The sequence below is a fragment of the Nyctereutes procyonoides genome, unplaced genomic scaffold (assembly GCF_905146905.1).
Source record: "Nyctereutes procyonoides isolate TBG_1078 unplaced genomic scaffold, NYPRO_anot_genome, whole genome shotgun sequence".
Classification (NCBI taxonomy): domain Eukaryota; kingdom Metazoa; phylum Chordata; class Mammalia; order Carnivora; family Canidae; genus Nyctereutes; species Nyctereutes procyonoides.
Window position 1 is genome coordinate 17,819,198 of NW_026575044.1, and position 16,357 is coordinate 17,835,554.

The 16,357-nt window shown below is 38.3% G+C and overlaps 1 protein-coding gene across 2 annotated transcripts in view; it reads right to left on the reverse strand.

Annotated features, from left to right (window-relative positions):
- Positions 1-555: 555 nt before the first annotated feature.
- The window catches only part of ARK2N (arkadia (RNF111) N-terminal like PKA signaling regulator 2N), an 80,505-nt gene continuing 64,703 nt past the window's right edge, over positions 556-16,357 (reverse strand). For both annotated transcript variants that reach the window (XM_055324218.1, XM_055324217.1), the window contains 2 exons: positions 13,012-13,138; positions 556-4,465 (listed from right to left, as the gene is read on the reverse strand). In XM_055324218.1, the coding sequence (XP_055180193.1) occupies positions 4,276-4,465; positions 13,012-13,138 (317 nt within the window). In that variant the 3' untranslated portion in view covers positions 556-4,275. The remainder of the gene's footprint in view (positions 4,466-13,011; positions 13,139-16,357) is intronic.

Consider the following 16,357-nt stretch of genomic DNA (forward strand, 5'->3'; position numbering starts at 1 on the left):
AAAAACCTGAAAACAGAACCAAATTAAAAGAAAAGTTCTTTAAGCTGTTTTTGAAACACCCTACATTGAATTTGATATTCAACCAGAAGCAAAGTGTATGCAGTCGGGCGTTGGTCTCTGGGAATAACTATCCGCTGAGCTTTCTTCCCAGAAGCAGAGGTGCCCAGTGCTAGGAAGCTTTCTGCTCTCTTGGAAATCTCACTGGTCTTAGCTGGAAAGGGAGGCGGGGGGCCACAGGAAAACCAGTGCAAAGCTACTTCTATCTAGATTTAACACACCAATGGCCACACGTACATCTTAGGAGTAGGATACAGCTACTGCTTGGAAAAAGTCGGCACACCAAGATCTGTTAACAAAATACAATCCACTTTCACATCCAAAAGCTAACTTAGGAGCTGCTCCAGGCACCATCTAATTAACTGAAGCAGATAGAAAAAAATCCTCAGAAATTATCATTGTTTAAATACACTCTATTTTATTTTGTCTTAAAATAGTTTAACCTTTATGCTACAGACTTATTTCAAAAAACAGAAAATCTTATCTTGCACCAAAAAATATATATATAACACTCTGTTTTATTATTTTTTTCTCCAAAGACCATTAAATACTAAATGGAAACAAAAACTAAATAATGAATGTAAAAGAAGAACCAAATTTTGTTTTAAAAACTAGAGTTGCACATTTTAAAACATTAATTCTAAGCAATGATTTGTCGTCACTGCATCAAGTCCACGCTCACACTCCAGCAACAGCAGATCTGTTAACCACCAAGTGCATTGGTTCCTAGCCATACAATGGCTAACATTTCATTTTCATGGTAAGAGGAGCAAAAGGCTTCATATGACCTTGTGCTCTTTAAAAAACAAAACAGAACAACAACAAAAATATTTCCTAGTTATCCAGTGATTTTTCTTTTAAGATCACTACCCTTTAAAATTTGTTAAAAGAATAAGAAGTATGTAGTGTTTTAAATAAAATGAAAAATACAACAGCATTGGACTAAAATACGTGATTATTTCAAACAAACAGTGCACAATCTGAGGAAGTTTGGTTAGGGCGCAATCATCTTTATATATACATGGAAGTCACATCATACACATACTGGAAAACAGAGATTAGGGGCTCCTTGCATTTTAAAAAACAAAGTTTAAACTAAAAGACAAAATTGTGTCCCCAGCTCTTTCAAAAACCTTGTGACACAGTATAAAAAGCAGGCAACAAATTCATTTTTAAGTTACCTATGGTGCTAATCTGCTAAAAGTAACAGTGAACAACTCACTAACAGCAAATCAGACGGTTGCTATTCACAATTAATAATAATAAAAGCAGAGTTAATGCAATGCTCAATTGTAACAAATACTGGAGTCCATTCAGTCTGGCCCCTTCCATCAGAATGAAAAGACAGCTACTGGTGAGCAGCATGTATATGTTCTACGGCAGCCACGATGACGCGATAGCTAGTTACTGCTCTATGGTTTCAAACTGGAGGGGAGGGAGAGACTTAAGTGAATTAGTGCCAGAATCCAATCTGTGACCCAAGTGCACCACATTAGCAGGGCTATTACTTTGAACAATGTTCTGTGAAGCATAAAGAAGTATTTATGCTACCAAATGCAACACTTTGGTTAACAACAATCCCTTTAAAAGAAATTTCAAATGTCACAGGATCACAGGAGTCGTTTCCCACAGAATTTTATAGTAAGATAACCTTGCCAGAAACTACACCCCCACTCTTCTTGGGTCTGGCAATAAAGAAGAGTTGAAACAGAGTCCCTCTATAGTTAGTAGGTGGAAAAAATCCCAACCCTGTACGGGAAAACAGCTGATGGTCTCTACCATCCCGTCCTCTCCCGCTTTTGCATATTAACTTCTAAATCCTTGTTCTGGTGCATCAAGTCAGGTAGTCAGGATGCTGAAACAGGGGCAGGTGCAGGGAAAGTGCAACCTGGTGTAAAAGCAAAAGGCCACAGAAGAGCTCGGTTATGACTCTGCTCTCTGCTCTCAATCCAAGGTGCACAAAGCACACCGGAAGAATTCTCTTTAGAGGAGGACTATTAGGGGCTAAAGAAAGTGTGTCACGGGAAATCACCTGCTGTGTGGAACTGGACAAAGCACACTATTAACATAAGAATGGGTAATGCAAAAACATTCTTTAAAATGGGGCTCTGCCCTGATGCTGGGGAAAAAATAAGCTGCAAAAACTTCAAGTCATATAATCCACTCTATTCTTTTCCCAATGATTTTCCTGGAAAACACAGACCAGAAATTGTACATTTCTGCTTTGTCTAGCATTTTAATTCAAGTCAAAAACAACATGTAACAGTAAAATTCAATAAATTAATCCTAAAGTAAAATATGAAGGTCCAAGGATACACCAGTAGTGAATCTGCAGAAGGTCCTATTTCGCTCTGGCCTCTGGATCTTTGGTTTTTGTCTATAATTGTGGCCACGTGAGAGATCCGATATGAGGTGCTAAAACTGGAGGTTCATGATCTTTTAAAAGCCTGATCTACTAGAAGGAGATTGACGGGAAAATAAAAAGTTGATGAAGAACAGAGGCCAGATCAAATGAGATGCTACCAGAGAAGATCAAAGAACACATGCTTACATCCACTCCCATGGAAGAGGTATATGGAAGAACTAAAGCAGCAGGAAAAAGCGTAAAGGACTAAATGAGTCTATACAAAAAAAACACAACAGAAGAGAAGGCCAGGCAGGTGGAGCCAGGCAGACTCTGATGCATGCGCACGCAGGGGTGTCCCATTTGCCTTGGTGGCCCTGCTGCACCTACCTTGCACAGTGCCATAGGAGAAGAGGCACTTGGTATATGTGTGTCCACTGAATGACAACTGAAAATGGTAGTTCTCATGCTCTGATGATAAGGAAAAGCCACCAAGGCATTTGGGTAGGGAAGCAAAGGGCTACAGCAATGTCACAGCAGATATGGAAACCAAAAAAAAGCAAACAAGAACCATGGAAAAACGAAAGATGAGGTCTTCTAAGCCAAGAGTACTTCACTCCTCCCTGTGCACAGTACATAGTGTTCTAACTAGGTATTGCTTGTAAAAGAATTCACTAGTAACTACATGTTATAGGAAAAAAGGTAGTAACTAATGCCACAAAACTCCAACACTGGCATTTCCTGAATTCCCTGAAGCTCCTACTACTCTTTGCTTATTTAGAGACTGTAAAAACTACAGTGTCATTTATGTGCTTTGCATCTGGTTTCTTATAGTGCATTTTGACTTTTCCACTTTTAGATGGTAGAGGAGAAAAATACCCAAATACAGCATCAGGTCTATTTCAGCATAAGTGTTAAACAGTTGTTGTACATCCTTTATGGAGAGACCAGCTATGAAAGAAGGCACTGTCTTCTCAGACTTCTAAGTGCCCACAGTCTTAGAGGTGAACACAACTTTTCATATTCTACCTAAGCAACAGGTTTCTGTGTTCTCCTGTTATTTGAACAAACCAGGGGGAAAAAGTTGAGGGAGAGAGATTTTCCCACTGCCCTCCCAATACTTTCCTCACATACCCAAAAAACCTCATGGTGGGTATCTATTCGAAATGCCTCTGCCCCCAAAGCAGACATTTTCCAAAGAGTTATGAATTATTGCAAAAAGGAAACCAACTAAGTCACCTTAGCAGTATTTATAAACACAAAGGGCCATATCAATTATTTGGGTTGTGGTAAGTCAGCCAGGAGCAAAGTCAGGAAAGAAGGCAGAAGACTTAAGCTAGAAGAAAAGTAATACTTCTGTCTTCTATTTTTAAGGACAAGTTTTCAAATGCACATGCCCTACTAGGTGCCAATAAGGACCTAACTAAATGTGTGCAAATGCCCTAAGGTAGGAGTGCCAATGGGTGGGCTGACAGTGGTCTAGATATTAATTTTATTACACAGAAAAATAAATACAAGATTCCAAAACTGAAATCCATTTCACCTGGTAATTAAAATATTATTCTAAAAGGAAGGCAGAATTTCCTAAGATTGAAAGTCACCAAGTAAAATGAAGTTGTCTAATAAATTCATCATTCTCATATTCCTACTGAGGGAAAGAAGAAATTCTTTTCTCTGTGCTAAGTTATTTTCCTAAGTGACTTCTTTTAATTAAAAAAAAAAAAAAGAAAGGGGGGGGCAATTTTCCATGAGTTTCGATTATACAAATGCCACAAACAGCTTCTGAGGCTGAAGCTATGACAATGAACTTCCATGTCACAAAGAGGAGGAGGAAGTGGGAGGGAACAGTGCAGAGGAAACACAGTGACATTGTATTACAGTAGGTATTTACGTCTGCTATCCTCATCCAAGGTAAGATCAACAACTTCCGCAGGTGAAGCCCAAGTCTGCTGGGGAGTCACGGCAGTCCATGACTGTGTTTGCCGGGTGCTGACATACTGCGTGCCTGAGCCATGCTTCCATGAAGAAACACTCTGAATCACACCTCCCCGAGGATGAACACACCTGCAATTGAGATGAAGAGCAAACGCATAAGCATGGTCAATCTCATCAAAGGAAAAATAGAAGGCAGTATGGTTTCGGTAGCACTGATCAATACTTTCACAAATATAAGCCTACTTTGTGAGTTCATGAAATTCACAACCAATATCCTTCTCTTTTTCCGCCATTTGTCTCCCTTCCTGTCTCTCTCAGTTTAGCCTATAAATGGACAATAATCTTGCCTCAGTGAGAAACTCCTGAGTTATGTCTAGATCTGTTACTGAAATGGACAGATAATACAATGTTTCACTTAACACACATCTCTGGGGTCTTCAGGACAGGGCACAACATAAATTCAGAGCAAAATTAAGATACCTAAACAATCTTAGTCTAACGAAATGAAACAGTAAGAAATACAGTTACAAACCGTTCTCCCAAATAAGTTCTATGCCATACTGGAAATACTACATTCAAAGATAGTAATACTCCTTTACAGATTGGATTTCTAAAAGTCTGTAAGTACTAGGTCATGCATAAAGGATCAATTTCCCTTATCCTGAAGGTCACAACAGAACACCTGGCTCATTCACCTGAACTGTTTTTAGTTCAGGGAAAGTAACAAAGCTAAAAGTGCTCAGTAAGGTTCTCTAAAGTGTTTTATCAGAGGGACAGAACTACCCTGTGAGATCTGATAAATCAGGAGTTCACTGGAAGAAAACCGTTTTTGAAACACTGACATAATGAATTCTACATTCCAATCAAATGATAGAACTGTAAGTGAGCCTCCAGGATTAATCACTGAGTAACTCTGAATCTGGAGAAGACAGCAGGCTGCCCAAGCTTTCATTGCTACTTTTTTTTTTTAAGATTTTATTTATTTATTCATAAGAGACACAGGGAGAGAGGCAGAGACATAGGCAGAGGGAGAAGCAGGCTCCATGCAGGGAGCCTGATGTGGGCAACTCAATCCCAGGACCCCAGGATCACGCCATCACACCCTTTGCCCTGAGCCAAAGGCAGACTCTTACTTAACCACTGAGCCACCCAGGTATCCCTTTCATTGCTACTTTTGTCCTCACATCTAAAGTGTTGACCAGATCCTATGTAATATATATGAGAAATGGCAGCTGACAGGATTCTAGTCACATAAACTACTACAGTGGGTCCTGAGCAGCTGTTCTAACAATCTGTGTACAATGAGTGATGCTGGATCACTTGAGAATTCTAGCTTTGATATGATCCACTGCTACCTGCCCTACAAGATTCAAAAGAACATTAGGGTAATGCAATAGACAAGATTTAGTTGAAAAACTACTGAAACACCTTTAAGATCCTGCAAAGAGGCCTTGCTCCTACAAAGGTAGCCTGAAAATCACTCCTTTACCACCAAGAAAGGTGCCAAAAAACAGATCCCCCAGGACCAGAACATAGATTTGTTACCATACCAGAAGCCCATCATTTCTTCAGAATGGGCTAAGTAGCTATTAACTCAGAGGGTACTACGTTTTCAAAGATTAGCTAATGAAAAGCCCTAAAATATAAGACACAAAGTCCAAAGGCTAATCCAGATCTGTCCAACCCAGATGAAGTATACTCAGATGAAGTGATCTTGTAATCACAGATGATTATCAGCCAAAGGAGTCCATTCAACATTTATAGAAATGGTTTTGATAACTGACAGCAATAGAATACTAAATTTCTTAAGCAGTCTCACCTCATTTGACAATCCCAACAGACCTAGGAAGTAGACTGGAAATTACTATCCATACTCAAACGAAAGCAAAACTGAGGATTAAAGTGATTACAGGGGATCCCTGGGTGGCTCAGAGGTTTAGCACCTGCCTTCAGCCCAGGGTGTGGTCCTGGAGTCCCAGGATCCAGTCCCGCATCGGGCTCCCTGCATGGAGCCTGCTTCTCCCTCTGCCTGTGTCTCTGCCTCTCTCTCAGTGTGTGTCTCTCATGAATGAATAAAATTTTTAAAAATAAAAAATAAAAAGTGGTTACATGATTTGCCCAGGGTCACACTGCTTGAAAGAGTTGGGCCAAGGAGCTTCAAGTCAGGTCTGATCTCAAGTCCACTGCTTTTCACAACATAGGGTTTTTGTTTTACAACTGTGTGTATTAAATTAGGTAAGGCAAAACACAGGGAGTGCAAAGCAGAGTGCAAAAATAGGCCCAGATTAACAATTTAAAAATATAAAGTTCTTCAACAATTCAAAAGCTCATCTGTACAAGTACTAATTAAAGGTGGCTAGAAACTTAGCAGAATTCAGAGAATGAATGGCTACAGAGAGAGTCGATGTAATCTTTGGCATAATTCCTAGAAATATCTCCGAAATAAAAGAGGTATTTAGTCCCAGCTGTTACTCTGCACTGCTCCCTAAAGTAATTATACAAGGGAGTGGCTTTAAAAAGGATCTGGTCCAGGGGTGCCTAGGTGGGTCAGTCAGTTAAACATCTGACTCTTGGTTTTGGCTCAGGTTGTGATCTCACGGTTGTGAGACAGAGCCCAGTGTCAGACTCCTCACTCAGCATGGAGTTGGCTTGAGAGTCTCTCTCTCCCTCTGCCCCTCCCTGCCCCATGCTCACTCTCGCTCTCTTGAGTATGCTCTAAAATAAATAAATCCTTAAAAAAATAAAAATAAAATGGATTTGATCCAATCTGATCATTTTACAGAAGAGAAAACTAAGGCCAAAAAACAACTGCCCAGGGGCTTAAGCAAGTTAAGCACAGGACCCAAACAAAAGTCTTCACCAGGGAGTTTATCTTCCACTAGGTAACTATGCCTTCCTCAGACTGCACCCCAAGTACTATCCTATGTCTGATTGTAAAGAGCACTGCCTAGCCCCTGGGAATCATTCAATAAATAGCAAAGCAGACTCTAGAATATACTCAGAGTAGGAGAGCGAGAGGCGTAGAGACACTATTTACCACTGAGGAATGGTGGACACAGAGAGGAGAATAAGGAGATGAGGCACTTCTTCAACTATCTGAATTAGATCACTTCTGTAGTTCTGCTACAAATGATTCCAATTACTGGAAACCAATTTGGACTACATTAAGCAAAAAAAGAGAATTTGTTGGAAAGATACTTGAGCACCTAAGGATGATGAAGCAACTAGGCCTCATTCATTTGACTCAGTCTCCTCCTCTCATTTTGAAATTTTAAGATTCTCCGGATCATGTGATGATTCCATCTTTAGCCAAAAGCTTTCTTGGCTCCTAATTAACTGCAACTGTAAGGCCAATTCCCAAAGAAGGGAGAATCGCCATGGAAGAACGTGGTAGCATACTCCACTTTGTATAGAGATCTCAAAAGCAAACTTACAACCACAAATCACTTTATGGAGGGAAGTAGATGATCGTTATTACACAACAATTATAGTTACTACCAAATGGAATAAACTGCCTTTTAAACATTCAGGCAAGTGCTTGGGTTATCTGTCAGGAATGTTAAAGAGTATTCTAAGATGACTTCTAAGGTTAGCATTGACTTTAAGATTTTGAATAATACAGGCAAAACTCTCCTTTACAAGTCAAGATAGTAGTCACAGGAGGCCCAATGGCAGGAAGGCTGTGAACGGATGATGGTACAGGAGGGACTTCTGTTTCTTGACTGGAGCACTAGTTACTGACGATGCAGTTTGCAAAAACTAAAGTATACACTTACAACTTTTCTGTGTGTGTTATAAGCCAATAAAACATTCAAAACTTTTTTTGTGATTTAATGACTTCAACCATCTTGAGTAAAATGGTAGCTAAGAGATGAATGAGGCCAGAACAAGGCTTTTTACCACATTTCCTTTTAAAGTACAGGGCAAAACACCTCAAGCTGGTAAACAAACAAGTGTCGGAGAAACATTCCATCTATTTTATAAGATGGTATACATTACAGATCAACTTATACCATATAGAGAGGGAAAATTTTTCAGGAGGACAAGGGACCAGAACAATTGTTACCAGCCCTACAGAGATGCCCTATAAAGAAGGATGTGAGAGACTCAAAATTTTGGTAAGGCTACAAACACAAAACACAGTTCCACGGATTATCACAAACCCTTTTTCTATATGATGAAAGACCTGGCGTGGGAACATCATACTCAGCTGTTTTTTAATTGATCCAATCCAAATCTAATACAGATACAGGCTGTGTTTTCACAAAGCATTTAATCTGCATATAATAGGCAACAGGCATAAGATACAACCTAGAGTCATATTTTGAGTCTTATATCCAAGAAAACACTTAGGACTCACTCCCCACCCCACCCCCAAAGAAACCTACGTTATAAACAATAAGTTTTGATAGAATAATTTCCTGCTCTTCATACATGGAAACCAAAAAAGGAGAGATTTCACAGTGGAAAAGAAAAAACAGAGAAAGGCAGGCTGTAATGGGTCAGCTTTTGATACAGTTATCTTACTAACCTAAGAAAACAACATTAAACATTAATCGTTTTTGCTCTCATTTACGGGGCCTGAACATGACCTCTTAGATAACATCCCTACTTATTTTTCCTAACTGAAGATGAAATGAATCTTTAGTTTCTGGGAAATGCTTATGTGCCTCCCTTGCTTTTTTAGGGTTAATGTTTGCAACTGGTTCTAGGAGGCCATCAGTCTTAAATGGAAAAGGCTTCTTGCATTAATTCTTCTGTTATGGGATGAACCAACATTAAGACAGACAACCACAGGACCAAAGATTCAGTGAAATGAGGTAAGGATCTGATTATTTCCAAAAGCTTCAAGACAGGTACCAAAGAAACCATTGCAAAAGTTCTGTAACGGAAAAATCTGTGCTATATACATTCATCTTCCTAGGGGAATTACCAATGAGGATGGTAGAAGAAAAGGAAAAAGGACCAAGGACAAAGAAAAATATTGGCAGAGGGCCATAAATTAAAACTTCTGGCAAAATTAAATGGGCACAGAGGAACTAGAGGTGCTGGAAAAGTCTATTTTATTGGCAAAGAACATCTTGTGAAAATGGACTGTTCAAAAATTAACATCTAGAAATGACAACATTTAGGTAACATCAGGAGTTAAGCACAGCAATACAAGGTGGTCATAAAAGATGCACTCAAACCATTAGTTCAGAAGGCATGCTTTACAGTCTATGACTAGAAGAAACACAGAAACTAAAGGAACATATCAAAATCTAAATTAAAAGAGCAGGGAAAGATATTAACGTGCAAGAAAAGAGAAAACTGTTAAAAAAAAAGACATAATAACTAAAATTACTGAGTCAATGTGAAACAAAATGCTTTCAATATGGAAAAATGGCACCGCAATGCAAGTCAGAGCAACCACAATCCCACAAAGAACTCAAGAACCAAGTCTGAGTTTTTAAAAACCCTGAGAAAGCCCACAGCGAGGTAGAATATCAAAAGAAAAAAATACGAACAGGACAACTAAATCCAAACAAAACATCTATGCATGCAAATCGAATTAGAACAAAAAGATGTGGATCAAAACCTAAAACCTTTTTCCAAGCGATAACCCTGCCAGAAGCCCATCAATACTTCATAACTGCAACCCTAGACCTGTAAAAGAAATAAATTCCAGATGAGATACAGGCAGCCAAAGCAGTAACTCCGAAGCAACAAGAAAGCTTCTCCCCCAACCTGCTTCTCAGCTTTTTAATCTCAAATGTTTGAAAGATTATCAGGCTTCCTCTAAAGAAAGTACTGAAAAAATGTTCAGAAAGACACAGAAGAGCCAATGAGACTCTTCAGTCCTAGACCCAAAGACCAAAATAAAAGATCCCCTCAGAATGACAAAGAGTCAATTCAAAATACTCCAACAAAACTTGTCAACTCTACGTTCTATCATAGGCAGTATTAACTACCAATGAGATTCCATAATAAATTTATCACCTCTAAGATTGTATTTCCACAGGATTCAAACCAAAGGATCAGAATAAAACACATCCTGATGATTCAGAGCCTGTAAGGAAAAAGTCCTTGAAGATAACATTACAGTATGTTATTTAAAATGTAGCCAGTCACTTGACTTAAGTCAAGAGTGGAACAAATAGGTCTATAGAGTAAAATGCCGATCTGGATAAAAGACCTAAAGTATGGATATGGGTGTACTAGAGATTGTGTGTGTGTTCATGTGTGTTGAGGGTGGTTAGGAACTTAGAATTTAAATTTCCAGGTTTTAACAGAAATATAATGGTAATTTTCACTCCAGATACCAAAATACTGGTAGAAAAAAGAAGCTGAAGAGTCTTTTTTTTTTTTTTAATAAAAGCTAAAGAGTTTATAATGGAAGAAAGGTTTAACAAAGACACCGAGACAAAAGGTGGATCACTCTGTAACATTTCTAGGCACAAGTGGACAGTAAAGAAGGACAATTCACTAGAAGTTAACAGAGAACTGGACCAAGTAATAGGTCTCAGAGACAAAGAGATCAGGTAAGCAACACAGGTTACTGCCTACTCTTGCTACTTCAGTAGGAATACGTTAGTGACAGTGAGTTATAATACGAAATGTAACTCAAGAGGAAGTTGGTGAATGGATAATGTGCTTCTGGCACAACTGAAGATAATTTGCCTATGTCAATCTGGTAATAGACAAGGGAAGGTTTGCAGTAAGGATTAAAAGGATACTCATGTCTTCTATATTGTAAGAAACAGTGGTGAAATAAATAATGGCAAACACAGGATAAAGTAAAGGAAAAAATCAGCAGCTCTATCTTCTCATCTGAGGGATAAGTTAGCATGCAGGGAACAGATGAAAAAAAAGAGAAGAGGAAAAAGTTCTTGATTAAGCAGATACAAATAAAAAAGAAGAAATTAAAGGAAGACTGAAGAATGAAAATTCTTTCCCACCAGAATAGGGAAAATAACCATTAACAACAGGAATGAGAAAAGGAAGCAGCCACACAGACATACTTATGGCATAAACATGGACAGAAGAGGAAGTGTTTAGGTCTGATAACATCTGGGAACTGGCCGCTTTTGGGGAGAAGACATGTTAAACAATGACTTAACTCTACACCTTCAAGTCCCAACAGGTAGGACCTGAAAAATGTCTCAAAAAGTAGGATCAGTTCTCATTAAGACATAAGCAGTCTCAATTTACACACATGTGTATTTTGCCCACATTCTCCACTCCTAAATTTATCTTTTATATATACAACAGGAGAAATGCTGGTGAGAATGCTTTATTACCTTTCTATCCAAATAATAAAATCAAATCTAAGAGCCAGGTAATGAGGGTAGTGTGTTATTCACCTACCTGTGGAAATCAGGAAATCTCAACTCTTAGAGCATTGAAGAAAAGTTGTTTGTTATGCAGAATACAGATTTTCCAAAGTCTAAATTTTTGTTCTCTATGTGTGTGTGTATGTTAAATGTTCCTCAGGAATACCCCTGAGAAGGCTAGAACTAATTCTTAGGAACATCTTAAAGCAAGAATCAGTAGACTTTTTTTCTACAAAGGTGTAGATGGTAAATATCTTAGGCTTTGAGGGCTCTAAGGCATATGTTGAAACTTTCCAACACTGTCACTGGAGTACAACAGCAATAGACAATATGTAAATGAACAAGCACGGCTCCATTCCAAGAAAATTTTGTTTGTGGGTAAATGTATTTTATTTGAGTCTCATATAATTTTCTTACATCACAAAACATTCTTGTTCTTTTGATCCCCTCCTTAATCATCTGAAAATGTAAACTGGGGCACCTGGGTGGTTCAATCGGTTAAGTGTTTGCCTTTGGCTTAGGTCATGATCCCAGGATTCTGGGACTGAGGCCCATGTCAGCAGCCTGCTCAGTGGGGAGCCTACTTCTCCCTTTCTCTCTGCCCCTCTCCCCTGCTCATGCTCTCTTCTCTCATGTGCTCCCTCCTCTCAAATAAATAAATCTTAAAAAAATAAAAAATGTAAACCAGTCTTAGCTCAAGGTCCATATAAAAACAGGCAGATTTGGTCTCTAGGCTACAATTCACTCACTCCTAATCTTAAAGAATGACAAATTTCAAAACTTATTTCATAATACTACACAAATTTGATATCTTGCGCCTGTTTTTTTCTGTCCTAAAAACAGGACTGCCTGAGTCACATAAACATTACTAAAAATCTACTATGTTAGGAACAGACCAAAGTAACTTACAAGTTTTAATGAATGACAAAGAGAGGTACTTTAGGAAACAAGTAATAGAAGTATGATGTCAGATGTATATTTCCCAATTATTTGTTCCCAATATATTTCCAGATAAAGTGAAAGGTAAGAAATTATAAATGACAGGGGGAAAAGTAGGGTGATACTTATGCCATGAGAGAAAAATCTGTCAAGCTATTGTGACATTCGCTAAAAAATAAAGAGGAAAACATCAGTTCTACTTCATATACATGTATGGTTGAGATGTTCTTTGATATGAGATGATATGCAACACATTCTGAAGCTTGTATCATGTCTAATTCAAAAAGCATTTTTAAGTCCAAGGAAGCTGAGAGCTCCCACCATTCATGCCAGCCAGGCCATGAGGACTACCATTTTCTCCTCACTTGGATTCTAGTTAAAATCAAGTTCACATTTAAAATATCAGAATGCTCAATATCCTACCTTGCATGTTCCTGAACTCCCACAATCTCCACTTCACTATCTGAAGAGGCAATATTAATTTCTTCATTGAGAGGCGCATTGCCAGTCGATGTCTTGTCACTTGCTAGGAATCCTGGATCCAAATGACCTGAGAGAGAAGGGAGGAAGAATAAGCTCTACAGTTTGAACTTCTCACAAGCAGCACCAACAACTCATTAAGAGATTTCCCATCAAGGCTTAATCACAGTAACAGAATTGCTGTACAAGAGCTCACCAAAGCGAAACTATCAAGTCTCTCGTTCTCTGTTCCTTAGGAAGAAAAAAATATTTTTTGAATACTTGGTAAATAGGTATATAGAAACTGTGATAATATTCTATTATATTGTATTCCACAATGCTTTCTGCATTCAACTCCTGTCTGCTTTTAAATGACCTGTAGAAAAGGTTTGTCACCACCTAGAGGGCAATGGTGTTATCTACTGCTTACCAGTAAATTTTAATAGAACAAAATTCTAAACCAGAAAAGTTTAAAGGTAGTATGGAATAAATAACAGAAATACTCTTTAATATCACATTTATACTGGAATGCTTTATGAAGGATTTAACAATTTTCTTTAAATTTTAAACAATTTTTACAGTCTTTCTCAAAAGGAATGCAGAGTTGACAAAATCTGACCCAAAACCACACCTAAAAGGCTAGTGGCAGATCAAATAAAACATAATCTGTATACTGCTGACACTTATTAGAAAGAAACCAAATGCTCTGGAAAAGCACAACAATTTGTGGTAGTGGGGCATGTAAGAACTTTCTCACAAGGGACTTCACAAAGCATCCATAACACGGTGCAATAAAACACATTCTCCAACTCACTGAAAACATGAGCTTCACAGAATTCTCTCTCAATAAAGGCTGAGAGCATAGCATCAAAGTACATATAGCAATATAAACAATTCTAACAAAAGTTAAAATAATTCAACTTATGTACCCAGTCCTTAAACGTTCTGCCATTTATGAAATTTAGAAATATCTAGGAGTTGTGAAATCAAGTTGCAACAAGTACAAATTTTCAATTACTCTTTAAAGGGTATTTTATTTAAATATATCATCATCTGATAAAAATCATGTCTCCCTATTTAAAAAAAAATTCTTGGTGATACCTCATATAAATTAAACCAGTATCAGTAAGATTTTAGACACACAACTTCCCCACCCCTACCCCTTCACATTAGTTATTCCAATGCTTCAAGGTCACTGAGAAACCTTGTACTTTTATATTCCTGTGAACTTTTAGCATACTTGGAAAGTTACAGACAGTCCCAAAGCAAAAGCCTTCTAATTTTTATACTCTCTGCTCCTATAGTTCCATCTCTGAGAACATAGCCTAAGGGAAAAACTTTAAATAAGCAAAATGCTATGATGTCCAAAGACAGTGACTACAGTCTATGTAGAAACTTGGGGAAGCGTATGTATAGCACAGCAAGTGTCACATATGGCTCTATAAAAATATTTTGGTGCGGATGAAAGCTGGTCAAAAGCAATCAAACTTGAATACAACTGTGGGTCTTTTTTTTTTTTCAATTCTTATTACTTTTTTCTTAAGTTGACTATGATGCATATGAGAAAACAGAAGACCACAAAGCTTCAAATGGCTTCCAGATACAATTAGTGATTGAGATTACATTAGTCTGCAAGGGCTTGTTAACTTTCTGTATTAAAGAATACCAGAAATAGGATTCTAAATATTGGCAGTGGGTAAATAACTTTGAATCCTACAAGCATATGAAAGGCAGCATTCATCAGACAAAACACAGTTTTGTTAAATCTGGAGTGGTTGCTTATATGGAGTATGGTAAATCTTTTCTTTTTTTTAAAGATTTTTTTTTTATTTTTTTTTAAATTTTTATTTATTTATGATAGTCACAGAGAGAGAGAGAGGCAGAGACACAGGCAGAGGGAGAAGCAGGCTCCATGCACCGGAAGCCCAAGTGGGATTCGATCCCGGGTCTCCAGGATCGCGCCCTGGGCCAAAGGCAGGCACCAAACCGCTGCGCCACCCAGGGATCCTGAGTATGGTAAATCTTGATTTGGTAAACTAAGATTCTTGCTCTGACCCTGATACCTTGCTTTTGTCCAATTTCTAGTTCAATGTTGAAGTTACAACTTATCAAACACACTGTTCCTATCACACTGCTAGGAATACAAATGGATAGTCTCTTTTTTCAAACCTTCAACTTGTCCATATTCAATCTTCTGAGCAGCCTTGCTTTGTGCAACTGTAACAATCTACCTCATCTACTTGTTCCTACAATAAATACTTGTTTATGAGAGGCTGTGCACCAGGTGCTAGGAATGGTACAGAGGACAAAGACAGGAGGTAAAGAGAGTCTACCCTCAAGGAGCTCATAATATACTCAAGGATTATAAAAAGAAGTCTATTATACTATGGCATGAAAAAATGCTCAGTTAGGAAGGTAAGGAGTGCATTTAAAGGTATAGAAAAGGGAAATTTCCCAGACTTAGGAATAATCAAAGACACTGAGCTCTTAGGGAAGAGTAGGCACAGGTGAGGAAAAGCAGCAAGGAACTCTTGTTGCTCTTTAAGGTATAAAAGTTCAGTGGAATGTGGGGTAATGCAGTAAAAACAAGCAATGGGAAATGAGGCTGGTATACTCAGCAGAGCTCAGATCATGGTAAGAAGTCTGGACTTGACCTTGAGAAGTAGGAAACCACTGAAGAATTTAAGCAGTGACATGATCTGGTTTTCCATTTTTTAAAATTTCCTTTTGGAGTATAAAAATGGAACTAATATCAGGGCAGGAATTTTATGAGAGGTAAGAAAATCAGTTAGACTGTTATAGCTTGCTGGGTGAGAAATGACTAAGTCTAAACTAGGAAAGAAACAAAATGAGGGGATATTCTGTGTGCCTGAATACACAGAGGGTTAGTAATGCTGGCAATTAGGCAAATCAACAAACATACTTAGTAAAAAAATGATTGCTAGGTTTCTGCTTTAGGTAACTGGTTAGAATTACAGTGCCCTTCAGTGCACCAATGAACAGCTGACAGTGGCTGCTTAGGACATGACGAGGATGTGCCTCTAAGATGTCCAACAGACAGCTGGAGGTACTGTTCTAAAGCTCAGGTCAAAGGTCTAGGGAGGAAAGAGTCCTCCAGTAATAGGTGGGAATTGGTAAAGGGCAATCAGAGGAGTGAAGAAAGCCTAAAACAGAACCATGATGAACACCAATAATTAAGGATGGGCAAGTGAAGGGGAGCTCACCAAGTTAAAGTGAGAGGTAGGAAGAAAACCTTCAAATATGAAGCCAGGACATCATGGAATGAGCATTTATAGGAAGAAGTGCTTAC